Source organism: Eutrema salsugineum, unplaced genomic scaffold (assembly GCF_000478725.1).
Source record: "Eutrema salsugineum unplaced genomic scaffold, Eutsalg1_0 scaffold_15, whole genome shotgun sequence".
Taxonomy (NCBI): Eukaryota; Viridiplantae; Streptophyta; class Magnoliopsida; order Brassicales; family Brassicaceae; genus Eutrema; species Eutrema salsugineum.
In genome coordinates, this window is record NW_006256867.1 from 3026247 (window position 1) to 3050801 (window position 24555).

The 24555-nt window shown below is 36.9% G+C and overlaps 1 protein-coding gene across 1 annotated transcript; it reads right to left on the bottom strand.

Annotated features, from left to right (window-relative positions):
- Positions 1 to 12156: 12156 nt before the first annotated feature.
- Positions 12157 to 13065, bottom strand: LOC112088014. The gene has a single exon (XM_024158161.1). It carries the CDS (start codon positions 13063 to 13065, stop codon positions 12157 to 12159), a length of 909 nt encoding a protein of 302 aa, XP_024013929.1.
- Positions 13066 to 24555: the final 11490 nt, after the last annotated feature.

Genomic DNA, 24555 nt, shown 5'->3' on the forward strand with positions numbered 1-24555 from the left:
CGACACAAAAGTTTCACGTATAATACAAATATCTAATAAGGCATTCCTCAGTTTTGTACAATTTTCACAGATTATCAATAATCCTTTCGCTCATGAATATCCTATTGGTTAGTATAATCATATATTGTTTTTTTGTTTTTTTTTTGTTTTTTTTGAAAAATTTGCTATAGTTTTACTGATATGTGTGTTGATTCAGATTTGATTGGTGTACTTGACATTGTAAGAGATCTCATACCAGTTGTGCAGACAGATGGAAAAATTATCCTGACACTTCGTTTTCGTCTTAAAGATAATGAGTAAGCACATTCTTTTTATTTTCTATTGCCTATGGTTATGATAATTTAGTTTTACAATAACTCTATTATGTCATTTGAAGGGATAATACATTGGAATGTATCGCATATGGCTCATTAGCATCTGACATAAAGGAACAATGCATAGGATATGATGGTCTATTTGACGTCTGTGTTTTAACCGATTGGTGTGTTACGAGAACTGGAGGTATACCCTTCAATTTGATATAACTCTAAATAATTTGAATTTATAGGTATCATCATGCGTATTGATTCTTTTTTATTAGAAGAAATTACTATCCAAAATGACAAAGAAGAAGGTCTTTCGCGTTTCATGACTGCTCCTGGAATGGATGAAGTTTCTGAATTTCGGACAAAGTAAGATAATTATTGTGACATTAACCCTACTCCCTTAATATAGTTTTTTTTAGTACTATATTGTTTACATATATTCTTAAATATTAATTTCAGGACTTGGGTGAACATATGGAACGAAGTGCATGGAAACAGTTCTTTTTTTAGATATATATTAGTTATAATTTATATTTTTATTATTATCTTTGTTATCGTTTCTTTTTTTGGGTTTTTGGTTATTGATTTTATCATGTTCTACTAAACACTATGTTTTATAAATAATATGATTTTGTAGCATCTATGAAAGAAACAGTTATTTTTGTTAGTTCACTGAAGAAATAATTACTTGGTTGAATTTACGCGTTCTTGAACACGATAACAAGTCACCATCTTTAAAATGTATATGTAGATGTTTATGATTTAACTAATGTAATTTTTCTTTAAAATAAATTTGTCATTTAAAATATATAGATGGTGTTATAATAAACAATTTTAAGAATTGGTAACAATGAGAATTGGAATATTAACATAATTTTAAATAGAAAAACCTCAATATATATATATATGTATTTATTTTAATCGAATAATATTGTTTGCTTATCTATATTGATTCTGAAATGTTAATATTATTAATTTTTGGTTATAGATTAATATAAAATCATATTTTTTCTTATAAATATACTCTAAATTGCATAACCCTAACCGATAGTCATCACGCAATGGCGGATTATGATTTTATTCGTCAATTGGACTCTCAAAGATCCGATTGGAGAATTATAGTGAAGATACTCAAAAAATGGGTGGTGGATTACTCGGACGATAATCGAAGTCTAAATTTCATTATGGTCGATGAAAGGGTAAATTTCATTAACATATAATGGTATTTGTGATATTTATTGTTGGTTATGCTTATTGTTTTAACATACACTAATTTGTTCTTTTGTTCTTCTAATGTTACCGTATAAACTTCTAGGGTTGTAGAATACATGCTCGGGTAAACAATCAGATGATGAAGCATTTCAATCTAATATGCGAAGAAGATCAATGGTTTATGTTGACTGGATTTCTTTTGAATCCATATAGCTGGACTAATATCCAAAGTATTACAAAACATGATTACGTTATTACGCTGACAAAAGGAACAACGATTTCACCAGCTTTACCATTAACAAATAATTCGTTTTATAATTTTGTATCATTCCTCTCGATTTATGAATTCCCAGATGCTCATTATTATCTAATTGGTAAGAATATTTTGGTATCTTCGTATAATGCAAAATTTATAGTTCGTACTCATGTCTTTATTTTGACTAATTACAATCGCAGATTTGATTGGAGTCGTCAAAGATGCTAGATATTTTACTATTACATACCCGGATGGAACGACTTCATCATCAATTCGATTTAAGATAATAGATGACGAGTAAGTATATCTCAAACTATATGTTTGAAGTTTAACTAACTAATTATTAACTACATTCTTTGTCAAAATATAGGGAGTTTATGCTAGAATGTGTTGCACACGGTGAGTTGGCAACTGAAATAAGAGATAAGTGTAGAAAATACAAAGGTCCCTTTGCTATATGTGTGTTAACCGATTGGTGTGTAGCAATTGACGGGGGTATGTTTTCTCATGATACATCAATATGTTATTTATAAAATCGTTGTATATAACATAACAATATTCCAATATATATGTTTTAGAGAATGTGTCTATCAAGGATCATGATGATGATGGTGTGTCCCGTTTTATCACTGATTCACCTATTGCTGAAGTTTTAACTTTGCACAATAGGTAAGTATGTTTCTATGTGTTGTTTAAATTGACTTATGAAAAAAAAAATATTTTCATAAATTTAGATCTACATGATTTTGTTATTGAAATTTCAGGATTAGAGAGAGATTATATGGGCTGTATACAGATGATGTCTAATGGATTGGGCCGATTAAAAGGATTCAAAATTGATAATCCATATATATTATTAATTTTGTTAGACACATTTTTTTGTATTTACAAGTCTGTTTTGCGATTATTAATAAATAATAATTTATTCTAATTTGGGTTTAAATTACTCCTTATAGATATAATATATATTGTTCTGGGAAATTTACTACTGGAGTATGATTATGTGCTATCATGAGTTTATTATTTATGAAGGATTGTCATTGGATAAAAATAACATTGTCCTAATAAATTGGATTATAAACGATATTAAATATTTTTAATAATGTTCTGTAAAAAAATAGCGCTTGTCGGATGATTAAAAAGCACGTCAATAACATATATAACTGATTTGATTCTAAACTTGTTTTATGTAAACGGTCTATTATGTTACAATTAAATTATATATCATCTGAGCCCAATATTTTTTTACATCTTATGGGCCAAAAAAAATTCGTGTTGCAATAAAAATTCGACTCTTCCTTTAACAGATAAACCGTGTTAACCAATAATCTATCTAGAATATTCATCATAAGTTGTAACTTTTCAAAAATAGAGCAATTTTAGTTTTAAATATACGTAAAATGCACTGATTCACGCTACACTTTTCATAACCGTTATTTGGGTGTTATATAGATGCTCATTTCCTCATATCCATCTTTAAAAATAAACAACAAAGCAATCCTTCTCCCCAACAGTTTCTTTGGTTTTATAAAAACATTATCCCCATGACTACATATAACTTTGTTGATGAGTTACATGCATGGAGACGAGATTGGAAAATCCGTGTCAAAGTTTTGAAAAGATGGAATAAACCTGATCGTCAAGGCTTACCAGGGCTGAATTTTATTTCAGTCGACGAAAATGTAAGTATTATCTAATATGAATATATAACTGTTTTGTCTATAGTTATTGTTTGTTTGATCTCTTTGCAAATTTCATTGTATATAGGGTTGTAGAATTAATGCTTCATATGGTAACCTCGTCTTTCCATATTTTTACCGTGTTGGGACCGAAGGACGATGGCTTAAATTGTCTAAATTTGGCTTGATACCTTCTGAATGGAAGAATGAGGGAAGAACAACGAGACACAATTATCAGATCATTCTCACTACTGGGACAGAAGTCTCAAGTCTACGACCATTGACAATGGATCCCTTCATGAAATTTGTCCCTTTTAGTGAGATATACAGAATTCCTTACGCTCAGTTGTATCTTGTTGGTAAGATTAACTTCTAATATTCGTTTCAATGATTTCATCTATAAATTTGTACATATATAGAAAAAAAAAAATGAATTTCGTTTATGATAAATATTTTTCTCATAATTGATTTGTAGATCTCATTGGTGTGATGGAAAATATTAGCGACATTGAAACAGAGAATAACCCTGATGGAGATATTATTCAGAAAATAACTTCCACCATCACAGATCTCGAGTAAGTTTATATTTTCTCTCACGATCACTATGTCTTGGTAGCAAATTTTGTAACTTAAATTGTTCAAATCAAAGGGATGTGAAGTTGAAATGCATCGCATAAGGGGACTTTACCGCTGATATCAAAGAAATAACCAAAGGATTCACTGGTCCTTTTGTGGTTTCTGTCTTAACCGATTGGAGTGTAAATTAAAAAGAAGGTATGGATATTCAAGCATATGTCATTATTATTTTCATTTTGTGCAATATATGTTTTATATTTATTTTGCATGTATATTTCCTAATAATAATTTTATACGTGTAGATGAATAACTATCCATTCACATGAAGCAATTGGTTTTTCCCGTCTGATGTGGTGGTGTGTGAGGGTGTCAAGTTTTACGCTAAATGAAATCAATAGCTGCAAGTGCACAGCTGATCGATTGTAGTACTTAGGGATTGAATCCACAGGGAAGGAGGATCTTTCCTGCAAAAGCCTTTGAAAGAAATATAAAGTAAGGAAGTCTAGAACCAGGCGAGTTTTGTGAGGGTTTTGGTGGTGTGTTTAAAACGTAAAAAAAAATTTTAAAGAGAAAATACGGGAATTAAAATGACCTAATAACTAAACTTAACAAAAACGGGTAAAAACAAGAAAAACGGCTAACCTAATTGCTTAAATGAAAGTCGATTGAAAGAGTAATACTAGACTAAAGCTTGAATGAAAATCAGTGTAAATCTATAAGAAAAGAGGCGCTGGGGTTCAGGGAAGTTTTTTCATGGGTATGAACGATTCAACACATTGCTAGAGAGTAGATTTGATAAGATCTTAGCTTAAATTTTTTGAACTGGAGTCACGGACGTCTGAATACGCCACTGTCGTGATCATAGACAACTATCTCTCTCAACCCTGACCAGTAGGTTTCCACTCTGGCCCTGGAAAAGAAGAAATGCATTATGTTTAAAACTCGTCAGCATTCACAAATCGCCCATAGGTAGGTTTCCACTCCTATGTTTGTTTTGCTCTCCCAAACTAGATCTGACACCGGATGAACACTTTCGTGTCACCAAGCATCTGGATCATATTGTAGTTCATGACGCTACTCTCATGCAGTAAAAACGAATTCAGAAGAAAAAGTTCTAAGATTCGGCTCAAAAGCTCATGGAATCCTCACCGAACATATAAATCCCCATCGAAAATCCCTTAGACCTGTTGGAGGTGAAAACCGCACCTCCGGTTTTCTCTGGTACAAACCGAGTTCGGCACGACGTAAGCCCGGTTTACGAAGGAAATGTACCAAGAATATTGGGCCGAGTGAGTTCTTGGGCCGAACGTAGCCCAACAAGTCGAAGTCGGTCGGAAACTTCTCGAAGGAATCGAGAAGTTCTCTGAGTTCGGAGGAAAATAGAAAGTTTCTGAGTTCGGAGGAAAATGAAAGTCTTTCCTCGGTCCCATATCGCAGAAAAGACTCATGAAGACCGACTTAGAAGATATATATAAAGGGAGAGGAATCGACACCAGATGGCACAAGAAATTCTGGAGAGACTTGGAGATTGAGAGCTCAAGACATTCATTAGCTTCTTGATTTATTAAGTCTTAGTTTGTTTGTTATTATCATACAAACGAACTCATTTATATTTTCGACCGATCTTAATAAAATCCGGAATTTCGATCTAAGTTACTTTTTTGTCCCTTGTCGATATTCACATATCAACAATTGGCGCGCCAGGTAGGGGGTTTAACAGAATATTCAGTTTTAGATCGGATTTCGGAGAGATCGGATCAGCGATGACAGACCAAGCCAACATCCATGAGGAAGGAAACCCTCTCGGCGAAGAGAACGACAACATCCGAACTCCCGCGGAACAGACATGAGGAATTCCCGGGGAAAACGCTGGAACAGAAGCCGGCCAAACCCCTGCAGCCGTAGGAGGTTTTGGAACTGAACTGCTGCTTCAAGTGTTCAACGCTCAGTTCGAAGCTATCCACAAAAGGAGCGAAGAACGCTTCAGTCAGATGGCGGCACAGATCACCGAGCTCAGTCAAGCACGGACTCCCCTTCGAGTTCGGAACATCATCGACGACCTCAATATCGATGGCGACCCAGCCGGAACTATGCGGTCCACTGTTGTCGGATCGGCGAACGCACCAGCGCCACCAGATCTAAGTCGCGATGCCGAGTTCGAGGCAATGAAGGCACAAATTCGCGAGATCACTTCAAAAATTCATCAAGCAACGAGCGCGGACCCGGAGATCGAGCGCGTCATTCATGAAACACAAAAGACACCCTTTACATAGCGGGAACGCCTGTCAAACATATTGAGAAACTCAAGATCAAGATTTGTGAAGGCAATACTGATCCCCGGCATTTTTTGACATCATTCGGCATCTGCATGAATCGATACCAGTTCAAATCCGCCGAGGAGAGGGATGCGGTCCAGTGCCAGCTGTTTGTCAAGAGTCTAGGAGGAATAGCTCTTGACTGGTTCTCACGACTCGAGGCGAACTCAATAAATAACTATAAGGAGCTGACGACGGCCTTTGTTAAACATTTCTCAATGTTCATCAGACAGAACACAAAGAACTCCGAGCTATGGCAATAAGAACATATGAGTATTCTAAAACAAGGGTTCAAGAGACAAATCTCTCTCTCCCTAAAACCTAAAACTTAAAAAGTATTCTAAAACAATAAGAACATATGAGGTCATACGAATTAGGATTCTTAAAACATGTATTTATAGTGCTCAAGACATCTCTAGGGTCTAGGGTTCCGGAATCAAGGCTGGGAAAATGATATGGGCTTCAGAAATGGGCCTTCGGAGTCGGAATTAGCTGGTCGCGGTCGGGATGTGCGTGACAGCGGGAAATGGGTGGCTGGCCACCGTCGGGATGGCTGTGACCGCGGGGATTGGTCTGTTGGCCCGGGTGGAAACGCTTGCCGGCTGGTTTACGGGACATTTTGCTCTTCGCGTATCTTTTGATTGAACCGTTGGATTGCCAAGCTGTAAAGTGTTCTGGAAAGCTGATACTTCCATATTTAAGATCTCCAAATTTGAGCTGGATCAGACGGTGAGAAGGCCTTCAATCGGGGGTGAACTTCTGACGGTTTGACTCTGAGCTGAAATCTGGTTTTTTATCTATTTTGTTAAGCTTTTCCCTAAGTTACCTGAAAAGAGTCTTGGAACTACAAATACTAGAAAAACGTAATAAAAGTACTTAAAAGCAATTAAAAACATAGAAAAAGTATTTCAAAACGATCCATTAAAGTGGTCAAAATATGGTGTTATCACCGTCTTTTCCTTGATCCCCCTACGGATGATGCCCTGATTTTTAAGAGAAAGTAAGTAATCTGAAAATTATAATTGGAGAATTTTGTATATACAACAATCTTATAGTATGTATATGTCTCTTAAACCTCCAGGATTCGGGAGAGGTGGAGCACATTTTAGACACAAGACGGAAATATAACTTATAACAATACTTAATAGAGTAGTGTTCTATTAATTTCTTTTTATAAGTATTTATATAACTTAAAACTTGTGTGTTGGATCTTAATACATGATTTATTTTAGTATTTATATGATTTATTTCTTTGTATAAGTATTTATATAACTTAAAACTTGTGTGTTGGATCTTATTATACAATATTTTAGTCTTAGTTATTGAAAATAAAAATGTGATGTTTATGTTACAAGAATTTCAATAATCAAATTATAATAAGATTTATATGATAATTGTGTCCGCGCGACGCGGACAGATACCTAGTTCATAATATTTCATGATTGGAGTCGAGAGGAAATTCTCAAACTTCTGATCCCAATTGTTTGGAGTTCAATATGAAGAATAGCCTCGATCAACCAATTATGGTTTGACAAAAATTAGTTGTAATAAATTTAATTATTATTATTTTTTCAATCATCCAGCAGCCGATTTTGTTTTCCCCCTCTAATTGAATAGATAACAAGAGGAGAGTACGCAATCTCGACTTAAACTAAAGAGTAGACCAAAAAAAATTCAAACATTGAAACGAAAGTACTAGCACAATTAAGAGTGATTAATCTTTTATATATTATATAGGATGATATATGTATATAGGTGTTTGTATATATATATATTATTTTATATATTATTGATGAGGGAAGTTGAGAGCTATGAGTAAAGGAAGTGAGAGAGAAGTTCTTCTTTCCTTCTTTCGTTACAATTTTTACATGGAGGGGAAGACTATTTATAGACCAATAATAATAATACTTTAATCTAACATAAGTCGGTAAACTGATAGCGGTAAAAGTAAAGTGGTGAATTTGGATAATCACAAACTTATTATAACACTTCCTTTTGATTATCCATCACCGTTAATATATTACGTACTGTCTCGTTAAAAACTTTACCATGGAAAAATCTAATGGAATAAAAACCATGACAAGGAAAAAAGAGTACAGTAACGCAATCTCCCTCTGGAATGACGGATATAACGTTTTCTTCATAAATCTCACAAATAACGCATTTTGATACTTTGAATATACTTTCTGAATACTGTAGTAGGAAGCGCCTTTGTAAAGAGGTCCACCACATTTTCACTTGAACGTACATACTGGATATCGACTTCTTGATTCTTCTCGAGTTCTTGAGTATAAGAAAAAAATCTTGGAGGAATGTGTTTCGTTCTGTCACTCTTGATATAACCTTCTTTTAGTTGAGCAACACATGCAGCATTATCTTCGAACAATTTTGTCGGCTCTTTGTTGATGATTATTCCGCTTGCTTCTTGTATATGATGAGTCATAGATCTGAGCCAAACACATTCTCTACATGCTTCATGAAGAGCAATAATTTCTGCATAATTTGAAGAAGTGGCGACCAAAGTCTGTTTTTGAGAACGCCACGAGATCGCCGTTCCACCAATTGTGAAAACATATCCAGTTTGCGATCGAGATTTATGCGGATCTAATAAATATCCTGCATCTGCAAAACCAACTAGACCGACTTCGGGGTTTCTAGGATAAAATAAACCCAAATCAATCGTACCTTGGAGATAACGAAAAATATGTTTTATCCCATTCCAATGTCTGCGCGTAGGAGATGAGCTGTATCTTGCAAGTAGATTAGTAGCAAAAGCTATATCTGGTCGAGTACAATTTGCAAGATACATAAGCCCACCAATAGCGCTCATATAAGGTACTTCAGGACCTAATATGTTTTCGCTATCTTCACAAGGTCGAAATGGATCCTTGTTTATAAAGTGATCTATTGACCATTGGAGTTCTCAAAGGAGTTGATTTCTCCATTTTAAAAACGTTTTAACACCCTTTTGGAGTAATTTGATTGATGCACAAATATTCCGTCTTGGAAATGCTCAATTTGGAGCCCTAGAAAAAATTTTGTCTTTCCAAGATCTTTCATTTCGAACTTTTCTTTCATGTGAGTTCTTGCATCATCAATCTCTTTTTGAGTTCCGATTATGTTCAGGTCATCGACATATACATCAACGATCACAAATCCTGATGAGGATTTCTTAATAAACATGCAAGGGCATATCGCATTGTTGATGTATCCTTTAGTCAACAAGTATTCACTCAAGGGATTATACCACATGCGTCCAGACTGTTTTAATCCGTAAAGTGATCGCTGTAGTTTGACCAAACATATATCTTTAGATGCTTCAGGTATCTTTGATCCTTCTGGGATCTTTACTCCCTCTGGAATTTTCATATATATATATCATTATCAAGTGATCCATATAGATATGCAGTCACAACATCTGTAAGGTACATTTCTAGATTTTTAGATGCCGTTAGGCTCATTAAGTACCTGAATGTGATTGCATCCATGACCGGGGAATATGTATCTTCATAATCAATTCCCGGTCTTTGAGAAAAACCTTGTGCCACAAGTCGGACTTTATATCTTGTGACCTCGTTTTTCTCATTTCTTTTTCTCACAAAGACCCATTTGCACCCGACTGGCATTACATCTTCTGGTGTAATGACTATAGGTCCAAAGACATTTTTTTATTCAGGGAGATTAATTCATTTCTCATGGCAATCTGCCATTTCTTCCAGTCAGACATTTTCTGGCATTCTGACACGGATCTTGGGTCTGGATCATCATTTTCATTTTCTATTTCTTTGGATACCGAAAAGGAGAATATTCCATTTGTATCATTTCTCTCGTTTCTAGCCCATAATGTCCCACTTTGGGCGAAGTTAATGGAAATCTCATACTTTTCAGTATCATGTTTGTCTTCTACACGAACTTCTTTAACTGGTTCTTCTGGAACTTCTTCACCAATGTCTTCAAGAAATTTTTCTTTATTTGGTTCTTCTATAACCTTGTCTCCCAATTTCTTTTTCTTTCGAGGATTTTTATCCTTCGAGCCCATCGGCCTCCCGCGCTTTAACTGAACCCGCGGTTCATTTGCTTTATTCCCATCAATAACTAGTTCCGGAACATTTATTTTTGATGGAGCATTAGCAGAGGGGATATATGATTTTGTCACTCTTCTCGTATCTGTGAACACATCAGGTAACTGGTTTGCCAATCTTTGCAAATGTATGGTTTTCTGAACTTCCATTTCGCGTTGATGGATAGGGGGATCGAGATAAGCCAAGGTTTGTGTACACCATGTGATATCTTTTGGTGATTCTCTTGATCCTCCCCCCAACACTGGGAATTCATTTTCATTAAAGTGGCAATCGGCAAAGCGTGCCGTAAACATATCTTCAGTTACCGGTTCAAGATATCTAATTATACTTGGTGACGTATAACCGATATATATTTCCAATCTCCTTTGTGGCCCCATTTTTGTTCTTTGCGGCGGGGCTATTGGGACATAGACCGCACATCAAAATATACAGAGATGGGATACATTTGGCTCTTTGCCAGATGTTAACTGTATTGGGGAATATTCATTATATGCACTTGGCCTCATCTGGACCAATGCCCCAGCATGCAATATAGCATGTCCCCATACAGTTATTGGGAGTTTTGTTCTCAATATTAACGGTCTTGCTATCAATTGCAACCGTTTTATTAAAGACTCAGCCATGCCATTTTGTGTATGAACATGTGGAACCAGATGTTCAACATCGATTCCTAATGACATACAGTAGTCATTAAAGGCTGCTGAAGTGAATTCACCAGCGTTGTCAAGCCTGACTTTCTTTATGGCATAATCAGGGAATTGCGCTCTCAACCTGATTATTTGGACAATGAATCTTGCGAAAACCATATTTCTTGTGGTCAATAAACATACATGTGATCACCTACTAGATGCGTCAATTAATACCATGAAATATCTAAATGGCCCACACGGTGGGTGAATCGGCCCACATATATCACCATGTATTCTCTCTAAGAATACAAGAGATTCATTCCCAACTTTGGCTGGCGAGGGCCTAGTTATGAGTTTTCCTTGAGAACATGCCTGACATGAAAACTCTCCCGATTGGAAAAATCTTTTGGTTTTTCAATGGGTGGCCACTCGAATTTTGCACAATCCTTCTCATCATGACTGATCCAGGATGGCCAAATCTTTCATGCCATACTCCAAATGTACTAGTAAACCCTGGGTTTACTGTAACATAGGATTCAGTCATATTTATTTTTGTGCAATATAATCCAGAGGACATCATTGGTAATTCTTCCAATACGTGTTTCCTCTCAGATATAATGCAAAGATATTCAATGCCATTCTTATTTGTACTTGCTATATAATATCCATTTTCTCGGATATCTTTAAAACTTAGCAAGTTTCTACTGGATTCAGGAGAATATAATGCATCTTTGATTTCAAAATTTGTCCCCTTTGGCATTGAAAAATTAACTCTTCTGGAGCCAATTATAATATTTGCACTACCAGATATGGTACCCACGCTTCCGGCGGAGTCCTTTATTTTGAGACAGGAGAAATACTTTTTATCTTTAAGTATAGTATGTGTCGTAGCACTATCGGCTAGACATGTATCTCCATCCTGAATCTCAAACGATGTCATAATCTGAATCACAATATGCAAGAAAATGCATTAATAAATCAAAAACATAATTTTAAAAGTTATGTTACATTAAGAAAAACATTTTTATGTTTACAAAAATATATTACATTCTTATTTAAGATTACATTGGTTTTTTTTATCTTTTACATAAAAAATATTATATTACATCGATCTTAATCGCTTTGTTTCCGTTGATTCTTCAGGATCAACAAGGAAATCAGCGATATCAAGATGATTATAATCACTGATGCCATCAAAAGAAGGTCCAGCTTCATCAGAGATGAAATTGGTTTCAAAATTCTTTCCTTTATCCTTTTCTTTGGCATCTTGTGATGCTCGATACAGATCGGCTAAATGTCTTGGTGTACGACATGTTTTTTCCCAATGAATTTTCATGCCGCATCTGTAACAAGTAGTTTCTTTTTGTTTTCCTGCTTCCCGACCAACATTGTTTTGTCTTCCTCGTCCACGACCTCGTCCGCGACCGCGGTTACTGCCTCGACCACACCCGCGTCTGCGTTCGGTTCTATTATTTTGACTGGATGACGCAACATTCGCTTCTGGGAATGGCGATGATAAAGTTGGACGAGTTTGATAGTTTAATATCATGAGCTGATTATTTTGTTCAGCTACAAGGAGGACTTGCATCAACTCCGAGTAAGTGGTGTAACCTTTTGCACGGTATTGTTGTTGTAGGATTACATTTCCAGGATGAAATGTTTGGAGAGTTTTTTCGATCATGTCGAAATCACTTACCTCATGTCCACATAACATCATCCTGGAAGTAATTCCGAATATAGCGGAATTATATTCACCAACAATTTTGTAATCCTGAAACCGGAGGTTCAGCCACTCATGTTTGGCTTTCGGTAAGATCACATATTTTTGGTGATCAAACCTATCTTTAAGAGATTGCCAAAGATCTGCAAGATTTTCTTTCGTGATGTATTCTTCTTTTAAACTATTATCGATGTAGGGGAGCAAAAATATCATGGCTTTCGCATTTTTCTCATCTGATGTCGTTTCCGATTTATCGATGGTATCGAGAAACCCGTTTCCTCTTAGATGCATTTTTGCACCTACTGCCCATGACATATAATTTTTTCCAGATACATCAAGGGCAGGGATTTCGAGCTTCGCCAAATTCGACAGACATTATAACTGTATATAATTTTATCAAAAATAAATTTAGCAAACGTTCAGTATTAAAATTTGCTTAACGAGAAAACATGATAAAATTTTAATTTTTTACATATAATAAAGCATAAGATTTAAAATAATACTGGAGGCAGAGTCTTCCATATAATTTGAGGAGGCAGAGCCTACCATATTTTTGAGGAGGCAGAGCCTACCATATTTTTGAGGAGGCAGAGCCTACCATATAATTTTGAGGAGGCAAAGCCTTCTACTCCATAAACATAATATCAAAGAGGAGGTTTAACCTTCTACTCCATAAATATGATTTGAGGAGACATAATCTACCATATGATCACATGATCGTGAAGGCATAGCCTATCATAATGATCGGTTCGGGAAAGGCAGAGCCTATCATCCCGTAAACTTTAAGAAAAATAAATAAAACATAAATTTAAATTAACGGTTCGGGGAAGGCAGAATCTATCATCCCGAAATAATACGTAAATTTGAAATAAACATAAATTTAAATCTTACCTTTTTGGGTATAAGAACGGATTAAAAGACGCTCGTGCTGATAACGATTTATATATTATATAGGATGATATATGTATATATGTGTTTGTATATATATTATTTTATATATTATTGACGAGGGAAATTGAGAGCTATGAGTAAAGGAAGTGAGAGAGAAGTACTTCTTTCCTTCTTTCGTTACAATTTTTACATGAACAATTCTTGGGTTCACCCCTAGGGGAGAACCTCATTATTCACCCCCTTCTATTATAACCAATCAAAATATGCCATTTAAGATTTAAAATAAATGAATATTATTTTCATAAAACAATTAAGGTAAGTTGACTTTTTTATCACAGACAATTAAAAATTTAATATTATTCAAAATATGCCATATAAGATTTAAAGTGAATTAAAAAAAATAAAAATAAAAACAAAATAGAAAAACGAATTAATAATAAAAAAATCAAAATTTAATTTTTAAATTTTAAACCATAATCCTTATACCCTAAACCGTAATATATAAATTAAAAAAAAAATAAACCCTAACTCCTAAATCCAAATATTTATTTTTTTTAAAAAAATAGAAATAAAAACTAAACCCTAAACCCTAAACCAAATATTTAAAAAATTAAAAAATAAAAACTAATTCCTAAACCCTAATCCCTAAACCCAAATATTAATTTTAATAATATATATTTGGATTTAGGGTTTAGGATTTAATGTTTGTTTTTTATTATTAAAATTAATGTTTGGATTTAGAGATTAGGGTTTAGGATTTAGTTTTTATTTTTCAATTTTTTTAAAAATTTAATGTTATGCTTGGGTTCACTATTTTAATTTAGGGTTTAGTTTTTTCATATTAGAAAAGAAAATTTAAAATATGTTATTTTGATAAATTACTTTAATTAATTTTATTATTTAGCTGATTTTTATTGGTTAAAATAAGAAAAAGTAAATAAACGAATAATTTTAATAACTAAATCAAATTATTTCATTTGAATAATATTAAATTTTTAATTGTCTGTGATAAAAAAGTCAACTTACTTTAATTGTTTTATGAAGATAATATTCATTTATTTTAAATCTTAAATGGTATGTTTTGATTGGTTAAAAAACAAGGGGGTGAATGAAGAGGTTCACCCCTAGGGGTGAACCCAAGAATTGTTCTTTTACATGGAGGGGAAGACTATTTATAGACCAGTAATAATAATACTTTAATCTAACATAAGTCGGTAAACTGATAGCAGTAAAAGTAAGGCGGTGAATTTGGATAATCACAAACTTATTATAACATAATCAATATCTCTACTTAACTCATAGTTATGAAAAATGTCTTTTAACTGTAATCCACTTCTAAAACTGAACTCTTTATAATAAGTCAACTAATATTGAAATAATCTCTGACAGACATTTATAAAATTTTGTCAAAAAAGATTGCAAAATAAGTATCAATCTCTATAATTTCAAAATCAGAACGCAATCTAATATGAATTTGATACATCAAGAAATTCAGATAAAAATCCCAAACAGTCTTCAAATACGAACTCAAACCAAAGTCAGAAACCCCGTTGAAGGATTTTCAACCCATAGATCCAAAGAAGACCGACAACAATATACTTTTCTTTTTGACATACAAAACCATGACCAAGATTGTACTCGCACTTCGCAGTAAATGTCTTGTAAATTTGTTTTTGTTAGTTTGCAGTAAATCACAGGGAATCAAACTTCATACCTTTACTGAAAAATCATTAATGGGACTTTTGGTCAAACCAGCAAAAACCTCTGATTATGATTAGACCTCTAATATCTCTATTCTAATATAGTCATTCTTATATTTACACTATCTCATTTAATTTGATTGGTTTCCCTAAGTTAGCTTGAAACAGTTCACTTTTAAAAGGAAAATAGTGAAATTAAATGTTCTAATTCTCTCAAGGAAAAAAGAGTTTCAGGAAGAATTTAAAACTCAAAAAATGGAAAAAAATAGGAAACACAATTTTTTTGTTGAAAAAAAAATAAGAAAAAAAAAATTGTCTGAAACTTCGTTGAAACAAAACCATAAGGTTCATTGAAAGACAAAGACAAAAAGACACAAAACAGAGTATCGAACACCTAAGGGAAGGGTTCTAAAGATACTCATGAGTAAAAACTTATAAAATATCAGACTGAATAAGCTCGTGCAGCCATGAGGGACCTTGTAACACCCCCAACTCGGTCTAAATCCGAGTGCAATGACCGGTCGCGCAACAATCAAACAAGAACATGCACGGTCAACCGTTCAAAACTGAAGTGGATCGACGGTGTTACATTTGCACGCACAGAATGATGGTCCGAGGTTCTTAATCGCGCACCAATCAAACAAGAACATGCACGTCCAAGAGCCTAAGGTCGAGACCGCACGTGCTATCCCACCGGACACGTCTCTAAGCTTTTCAACTCGAGGCATGCTTGATGGTTGATTCGTCCCGGACAGGGACTAATATCATATGAAAACCCAAGTTTCACAAAACCGTTATTATTTATATAATATTAAAATTCAAAAAGTCACCACAAAATACATATACAATCCGGCCGGGAGCTCAGTACTCAAAGATAATTATACATATTAAACACATACTTGTTTTACAAAAAGGTAGCAAACTACATCGGCCTAACCTAAGCTCCTTTGATCCCGGCTAATTTCTATTGGTTACCTGCAAAACAAATAGAGTCGTGAGCAACTAATTGCTCAGTAAGTTCGGTTCCCCCTTAACCGTACAAGCAACCCCATAAACCCCGATAATTCACACAGCAAGCACCACGCAACATCAACAACAAGTACATTTGATGCATAATAATACATACTTATTATACATGCATACACTCAATATACACCCAAACGCCAAACTTCTCAGATGCCATTGACCGGATCCCACACAAAGAAAAATCTCACATTTTGTACTAATCGGACCCCCACCACACAGGCCAAAGGTCGCGACTTTCATCTCTCATCTATCACTCATCGACCCTGGATTTCACAACATTCTCATATCCGTCTCGCAAGCCCGGATATCTCATCTCATCTCATGGCTGAGGGAAACGTCACATGGCATCAAAACTCACATCTCTCATCCACGCAACACTAAAGTATGTGCTAGTGCACGTGCCGTGGATTCATATCGCAATGCAACACGAAATATATATATATATATATATATATATATATATATCCCTACTTGCTTTGCAGTCAAGCACCAAACAACCCACACCAAGACTCACCTTAGCTTTCCGAGGAAATTATGGTTTCTTAAGGTTTCGGATAACCTCCTCGTTCACCTACACAACTTAATTTTTACAGCAATCCGACCAGAACCGTGCCAAGCGGAGGTCAGATTCAGACTCAGGATGGAAAACTAGGTTAGGTAGGTAAGACTTCAGACTTAGACGACATACCTTAACTTTTCCCGACACGGTGGTTCACGGTGGTCAGCGGGGGTGGTTCACGGTAGTCGGAAAATTTTTCAAGCGCTTCGGTACTGTTTTCTCTCGGCTGGAAAATGAAGTTCAATGCGCTATTTATAGAGGTAGATGGGCGGTGGTAACAAGATTCCCGAGCAGCTGTGTCATGCTTACGGAAAGATTCTCGAACAGCTGTGTCGTGCTTCCGTGGATAAGCTTCACCGGCGCGTGCAAGGCGTACGCCGGCGCGTGAAGAACGTGTGCCGGCACGTGTTTGGCGTTTGGCGGACGTGTGTCTAAGAAGCTCAAGCAAGCTGGCAGGCTGCTGAATCAAGAACCTGGATCAACAAATGAGTCACCGAGCAGATTCCCTTGGTCAATACCTTTTCCGACCCTCCGATCAAACTGAAATGACCAACCGATCCACCCGTGCAACCAAAACCTAACTTCTATAGTGAAAACTTAACATTCTCGACCTCTAACCTTACCTTTATTCTTAATATTCGGCCCTAAACTTAGAGTCCCACCTAAACGATCCTAATCTTACCAATCGTATATCGGATCATCCTGCCATACTGCCTCGGCCGCTCAGTTACTCTATACGGTTTATTACATTCTTCCCCCACTCAATAGAATTCGTCCCAAATTCTGTAAGATTCGATGATCCAACTTCTTGAGTCTCGTTGTCTTCTAGGAATAATTCAGGATGAGACTTTCAAAAATTTTCTTCATCTTCGCATGTGACCACAATTCGATGCTGCTTTCTTTAATATACTTGCTCTTGTTGGATTTCTCTATTCTTCAATTTCCTATTCGCCTTTCTCCTATCTGCAAAGGTCCTTCTGGATAGGTGAGGTTGGTTTGGAGATCTTCTATTCTTTCAGGTTCAATAGTTGTCAGGTCACGAATTTGCTTCCATAACATAGATATGTGGAATACCAGACGGAGCACCATGTCTGACGGTAATTCCACATGATAGGCCACTTACCCTACTCTTCCAATAATTCGATAAGGTCCAATATAGCGGTAGCCAACTTCCCAATCTTACCAAATCTGCCTTTCCCTTTCTGTGCGGCGACCTTTAAATATATTCAATCTCCAACCTCAAATACAACTTCTCTTTGGTTCTTGTCTGCATACTTCTTTTGTCGGTCTTGCGCCTTCTTCATATTTTCCTGAACCATTTTAATCTTTTCTGTGGTTTCTTCCACCAGTTGCGGTCCTAACATTCCTCGTTCCCCTATCTCTGTCCAACAAACAGGCGTCCTATAAGGCCGTCCATATAAGGCCTCATATGGAGTCATACCAACACTTGCATGGTAACTATTATTATATGAGAACTCTACCAGCGCGCGGCAAGTATTGTTCACAATTTCCGGCCCAGTCCAGCACACATATACGAAACAGATATTTTAATGCTCTTATAGTTCTCTCCGTCTGACCATCTATTTCTGGATGACATGTTGTACTCATGTCACGATTCGTTCCTAAGGCTTGCTGAAAAGCTCGCCAGAACTGAGCAGTGAACCTTGGATCACGGTCGGAGACAATGTTGGCTGGAACTCCATGTAACTTCACTATCTCTTAGATATAGTTCGGCTAAGACCTCCATTTTGTCCACAAGTTTAACAGCTAGAAAATGCGCAGTTTTAGTAAGCCGGTCCACAACGATATTGCATCGTTACCTCGTTCTGGTGCCCTTGGCAACACTGTCACAAAATCCATTGCTACCACTTCCCATTTCCATTCAGGAATAGGTAAGCTTTGAAGTAGCCCTCCCGGCACTTGATGTTCTGCCTTAGTTTGTTGAAAAGTTTGACATTGCGCTACCCACTTTGCAATCGATCTCTTTATCCCAGACCAATGATAGTATCGGCGAATGTTACGATACATCTTTGTACTTCCTGGATGAATACTGAGTAAAGATTGATGTGATGTCTTTAATATTTCTCGGCACAAGTCCTCTATTTTTGGCACAACAATCTTCCCATTTAGCAATAAAGTTTCATCCGTTGCGTGATATCCATTCACATCTCTTTTCTATAATCTTTTTATAATCCTCGTCCTCTTTCTGTTCTTCTCGAACTCTTTGCACCAAATTAGCTTGATTTACGGCTTGTAATCCCAATGTTTTAGTGGCTTCACCTTCAATAGCTGATAGGCTAACCATCTTGAGCTCCGATGTTAAAGTTTCCAAATATTTTTCTATAGCCACATCTTCCTTACGGCGACTTAAAGAGTCTGCTACTATATTCGCCTTCCTGGGATGATAAAGTATCTTTAGATCATAATCCGCAACAAACTCCATCCATCTTCTTTGCCTCAAATTCAATTCAGGCTGGGTGAGTAAGTATTTAAGACTTTTGTGGTCTATAAATACTTTAACTGTCTCACCATAAAGGTAAGACCTCCATATCTTTAATGCAAATACTACAGCCGCCATTTCAAGATCATGAGTGGGATAATTCTCTTTATGCTTCCGCAGTTGTCTAGATGCATAGGCAATGACCTTATAGCCCTGCATCAAAACACATCTCAGACCTATGCGGGATGCATCAGTATAAACCGTATAAGGTTGTCCTAACTGAGGCATAGCTAAAATAGGTGCAGTAGTCAATGCCTCTTTCAACTGCGTAAAAGCTTCCTCCGCATCATCATTCCATTCGAAAACTTTCCTTTTACCTGTTAAACATGTCATAGGCTTGGCTATTGTTGAGAAGTCTTTTACAAACTTCCTATAATAGCCGGCTACACCTAAGAAACTTCTTACTTCCATCACATTGGTTGGTCGAGGCTAATCTTGAACTACTTTGATATTTTCTGGGTCTACTGAAACTCCTTTCTCCGAAATACGATGTCCTAAAAATCCAATCTCCCTCTTCCATAAACTACATTTGCTAAACTTTGCTAAGAGTTTTTGACTTCTCAAGTGTTTGAAAACCTTCTTCAAATGCTTCTCGTGATCCTCGGCATTTTGTGAATAGATAAGTATGTCATCAATGAATAAGATCACAAACTCGTCTAGACACTCCCGAAAAACATCGTTCATCAATCTCATGAAAGCTGCCTGCGCATTGGTTAAACCGAATGGCATCACGACGAACTCGTAATGACCATATTGCGTTCTAAATGCAGTCTTCATAATATCTTTTTCTAAGATAGGAATTTGATGATATCCTGATGCTAGGTCTATCTTTGAGAACCAGCTTGCACCTTGGAGTTGGTCTAACAACTCATCAATTCTAGGTAGGAGATATTTATCCTTGATGGTGATATTATTAATCCCATGATAATCTATGCAAAGTCGCATACTTCCATCTTTCTTCTTCACAAACAAGATCGGAGCTCCCCATGGGGATGAGCTTGGTCTAATGAAACCCTTCTCCAAAAGATCCTCCAATTGCTTTTTCAATTCTGCAAGCTCAGCTAGAGCCATCCGATATGGTGCTTTAGCTATAGGGGCCACACCTGGTTCTAGCGGAATAGTAAATGGATCACTCCAAGGTGGGGGTAATTCTTCCAACGGCTTAAAAACATCTTCATAATCCCGTACCACTGGTATGTTCTTTAACTCTGGTTCCTGACTCTCTTCTTCTCCGATCGCTGACAGTGTAATCAAATATACTTCCCCAACTTCCAACTCTTTTATCATTCTCAGTGCCGATATTAGTGATACACCACTACTAGGGCAAATCCCATGATAAACTATTGTTGGTCTATCTCCTCCTTCCAAAATAACCCTACCCCGAGCACAATTTAGATAGGCCTGATACGAGGACAACCAGTCCATCCCCAAAATGACTTCGTGCTTACCCAGAGACGTCACTAATAGGTTGGCAACTAAGTCAACTTCTCCAATACAAATCGAAACCCCTAAAATACAACTTTCGGCTAGGAGGGTTAGTTTCCGGGGGTTCTAATGGGCACACATACCTTTAATTACTATAGTAAAAGTTCCATTAAAACACCTCGCAACCTCGGGTGACACAAAACTATGCGTAGCTCCCGATTCAAACAAAACGTGAGTGGGAACACCACCAACACGTAATGTTCCTAGATATATCATTCATTCTATATTTACTTTTCATTTCACACTCATTTAATTATTAATCAACACAGAGCACAATTTAATCAATCAACGATGAGCTAAAACCCTTACGTACCTGTAATGGGACATTTAGGGGTGTGAGAGGATTCAGGCTTAGCTATATCTAAGGCATAAACTCTTCCTGCAGTTGCTTGTCGCTTGGGGGCTGACTCGATTGCAGGAAGATTGTTCACTGGTTGCTCATCGATTTGCTGAATCACTGGACGTTTGTGAGGACAGGAAGTGGCATAATGCCCTTTCTCGCCGCAGGTAAAACATGTAATATTAGCGAATCTATCCTCCCATCCTTTTGTATTAGGACATTTTGCCGATATATGTCCTTTTCTTCCATACTGGTAACATACACGTGGATCCTGGATTGAACCAAAACGTCCACCTCTACCTCGTCTTCCTCTCCCTCGTCTTGAATACTGGTCATCAAGTCGCGACTCCCTCGTTTCATATACTGCCGCCTCCACATCAATTGCTCGCTCCACTAACTCATTCAACTTAGAAAACTCCACTACTCGCAGCCTACCTCCAATATCCAGTCGTATTCCTCTCAAAAACTTTCTTATTACCGCTCTTTCATTATCAGGACCGTAATGTGCATACCTTGATAATCTCATAAACTCGGCCGCATAATCTTTCACCTTTTGACTTCCCCGCTTAAGTGCTTCTAACTCTACTCCAAGTCGATCCCTTGCTGCTGGTGAATTGCATCCAAGTAGGGGTTCTTTCTCCATATTTTCTTTTAACTTCATTCCACCAACACATTGCATCTTCCTCCAGATAAAACGCAGCTACATCTTTCTTGAATTCCTCAGGGCACTTCGTAGCTTGAAAGTATTTCTCCATCCCTTGCAACCACCCATCTACAACAAGTAGATTAATATTTCCAAAAAATTTCTGGGCTCCTAAATTCTTTAGCATAGTAACGATCTAGAGATAGTCGGAAGCCAATACTGATCGTTGTGCGGTCTCCACTACTTCTTGCGGACTACGTTCAAGGCGATCAAGTAACTCCGTACCATCTGCATTACTGAACTAGTTGCTTCGGTAGTATTTGGTGCTGCTGCCCTTGAATTGTTCTTGCGAATTCTTCTCCCTTCAGGTGAATGCTGTTCTTGCCTCTTTCTTCTTGCGTTATCAACTTCATGAGCCTCAGGTTCTGGCTCATTATTTATTAACTCTCTGATTCCGCCACTTCCTCCACTAATACCTTTGGGGTATCTGGAACTTCTACATTGTCATTATTTGATCCTGGTGACGCCTCCCACATATTTTCATTGTATTCCGGGTTAGAATCCCCATTTACTCCATTTTCTGACTCTTCAGATGGATCTGATTCCACATAGGTACTAGAACTACCATTATTTGGGTCACATATTGGTTCTTGGTGAACAAATTCTCTGCAAATCGATCGTCCCCCACATCGTCCTCCTCCTCTTCTAATAACTAGTGCTCCGGTATATGTACGACGATTAGACATCTCTCCATCCAACAAGGTAAAACTTATTCCCATCTACCTAAATAAAGGAGCTGGCCCATTTCTTAATACCCTTTTGTGACACATTTACTCGATAAAACATTAAAAGAGAGTCCCAAGTGAACATGATAGAACCTTGCTCTGATACCACCTTTATAACACCCCCGACTCAGTCTAGATCCGAGTGCAATGACCGGTCGCGCAACAATCAAACAAGACCATGCACAACCAACCGTTCGGAACTAAACCGGATCGACGGTGCTACATTTGCACGCACAGACTGATGGCCCGAGGTTCTTAGTCGCGCCCCAATCAAACAAGAACATGCACGTCAGAGAGTCCAAGGTCGAGACCGCACGTGCTATACCACCGGACACGTCTCTAAGCTTTTCAACCCGAGGCATGCTCGATGGTTGGTTCGTCTCGGACAGGGACTACTATCATATGAGAACCCAAGTTTCACAAAACTGTTATTATTTATATAATACTAAAGTTCAAAAGGTCACCACAAAATACATATACAATCCGGCCGGGAGCTCAGTGCTCAAAGATAATTATACATATTAAATACATACTTGTTTTACAAAAGGATAGCAAACTACACCGGCCTGACCTAAGCTCCTTTGATCCCGACTAATTTCTATTGGTTACCTGCAAAAAAATTAGAGTTGTGAGAAACTAATTGCTCAGTGAGTTCGCTTCCCCCTAACCGTACAGACAACCCCATAAACCCCGATAATTCACACAGCACGCACCACGCAACATCAACAACAAGTACATTTGATGCATAATAATACATACTTATTGATAACACCGTATTTTGACCACTTTTATGGATCGTTTTGAAATACTTTTTCTATGTTTTTAATTGCTTTTAAGTAGTTTTGTTACGTTTTTCTAGTATTTGTAGTTCCAAGACTCTTTTCAGGTAACTTTGGGAAAAGCTTAACAAAATGGATAGAAAACCAGATTTCAGCTCAGAGTCAAACCGTCAGAAGTTTACCTCTAATTGAAGGCCTTCTCACCGTCCGATCCAGCTCAAATTTGGAGATCTTAAAGATGGAAGCATCAGCTTTCCAGCACACTTTACAGCTTGGCAATCCAATGGTTCAATCAAAAGATACGTGAAGAGCAAGATGTCCCATAAACCAGCCGGCAAGCGTTTCCACCCGCGGCCAACAGACCAATCCCCGCGGTCACAACCATCCCGACCACGGCCAGCCACCCATTCCCCACGGTCGCGCACTTCCCGACCGTGGCCAGCTAACTCCGAACCCGAAGGCCCATTTCTGAAGCCCGTATCATTTTCCCAGCCTCAATTCCAGAACCCTAGACACTAGAGAGTATTAGAGACTATAAATACATGTCATTTAGGTCGTTTTTAGAGAGAGAAGAAGAGAGACAAATACTTTACAGAAATTTTACTTTAAGCTTTGTTTTTAGGTTTTAGGGAGAGAGAGATCTGTCTCTTGAACCCTTGTTTTTTCTTTTTCAATTTCGTTTTCTATTATACTTTTTAATACTATGTTTTTGATTTCGCTCATCATGTCTGAGTAGTTTTATTGTTGGGTCTAAGGGATTTTCGATGGGGATTTATATGTTCGGTGATGATTCCATGAGCTTTTGAGCCGAATCTTAGAGCTTTTTTTCTGAATTCGTTTTTACTGCATGAGAGTAGCGTCATGAACTACAAGCTGATCCAGATGCTTGGTGATACGAAAGTGTTCATCCGGTGTCAGATCTAGTTTGGGAGAGCAAAACAAACATAGGAGTGGAAACCTACCTATGGGTGATTTGTGAATGCTGACGAGTCTTAAACATAATGCATCTCTTCTTTTCCAGGGCCAGAGTGGAAACCTACTGGTCAGAGTTGAGAGAGATAGTTGTCTATGAT

Coding starts and splice junctions, on each gene's coding strand:
- LOC112088014 (XM_024158161.1), bottom strand. CDS start 13,065: ATGCATCTAAGAGGAAACGGGTTTCTCGATACCATCGATAAATCGGAA.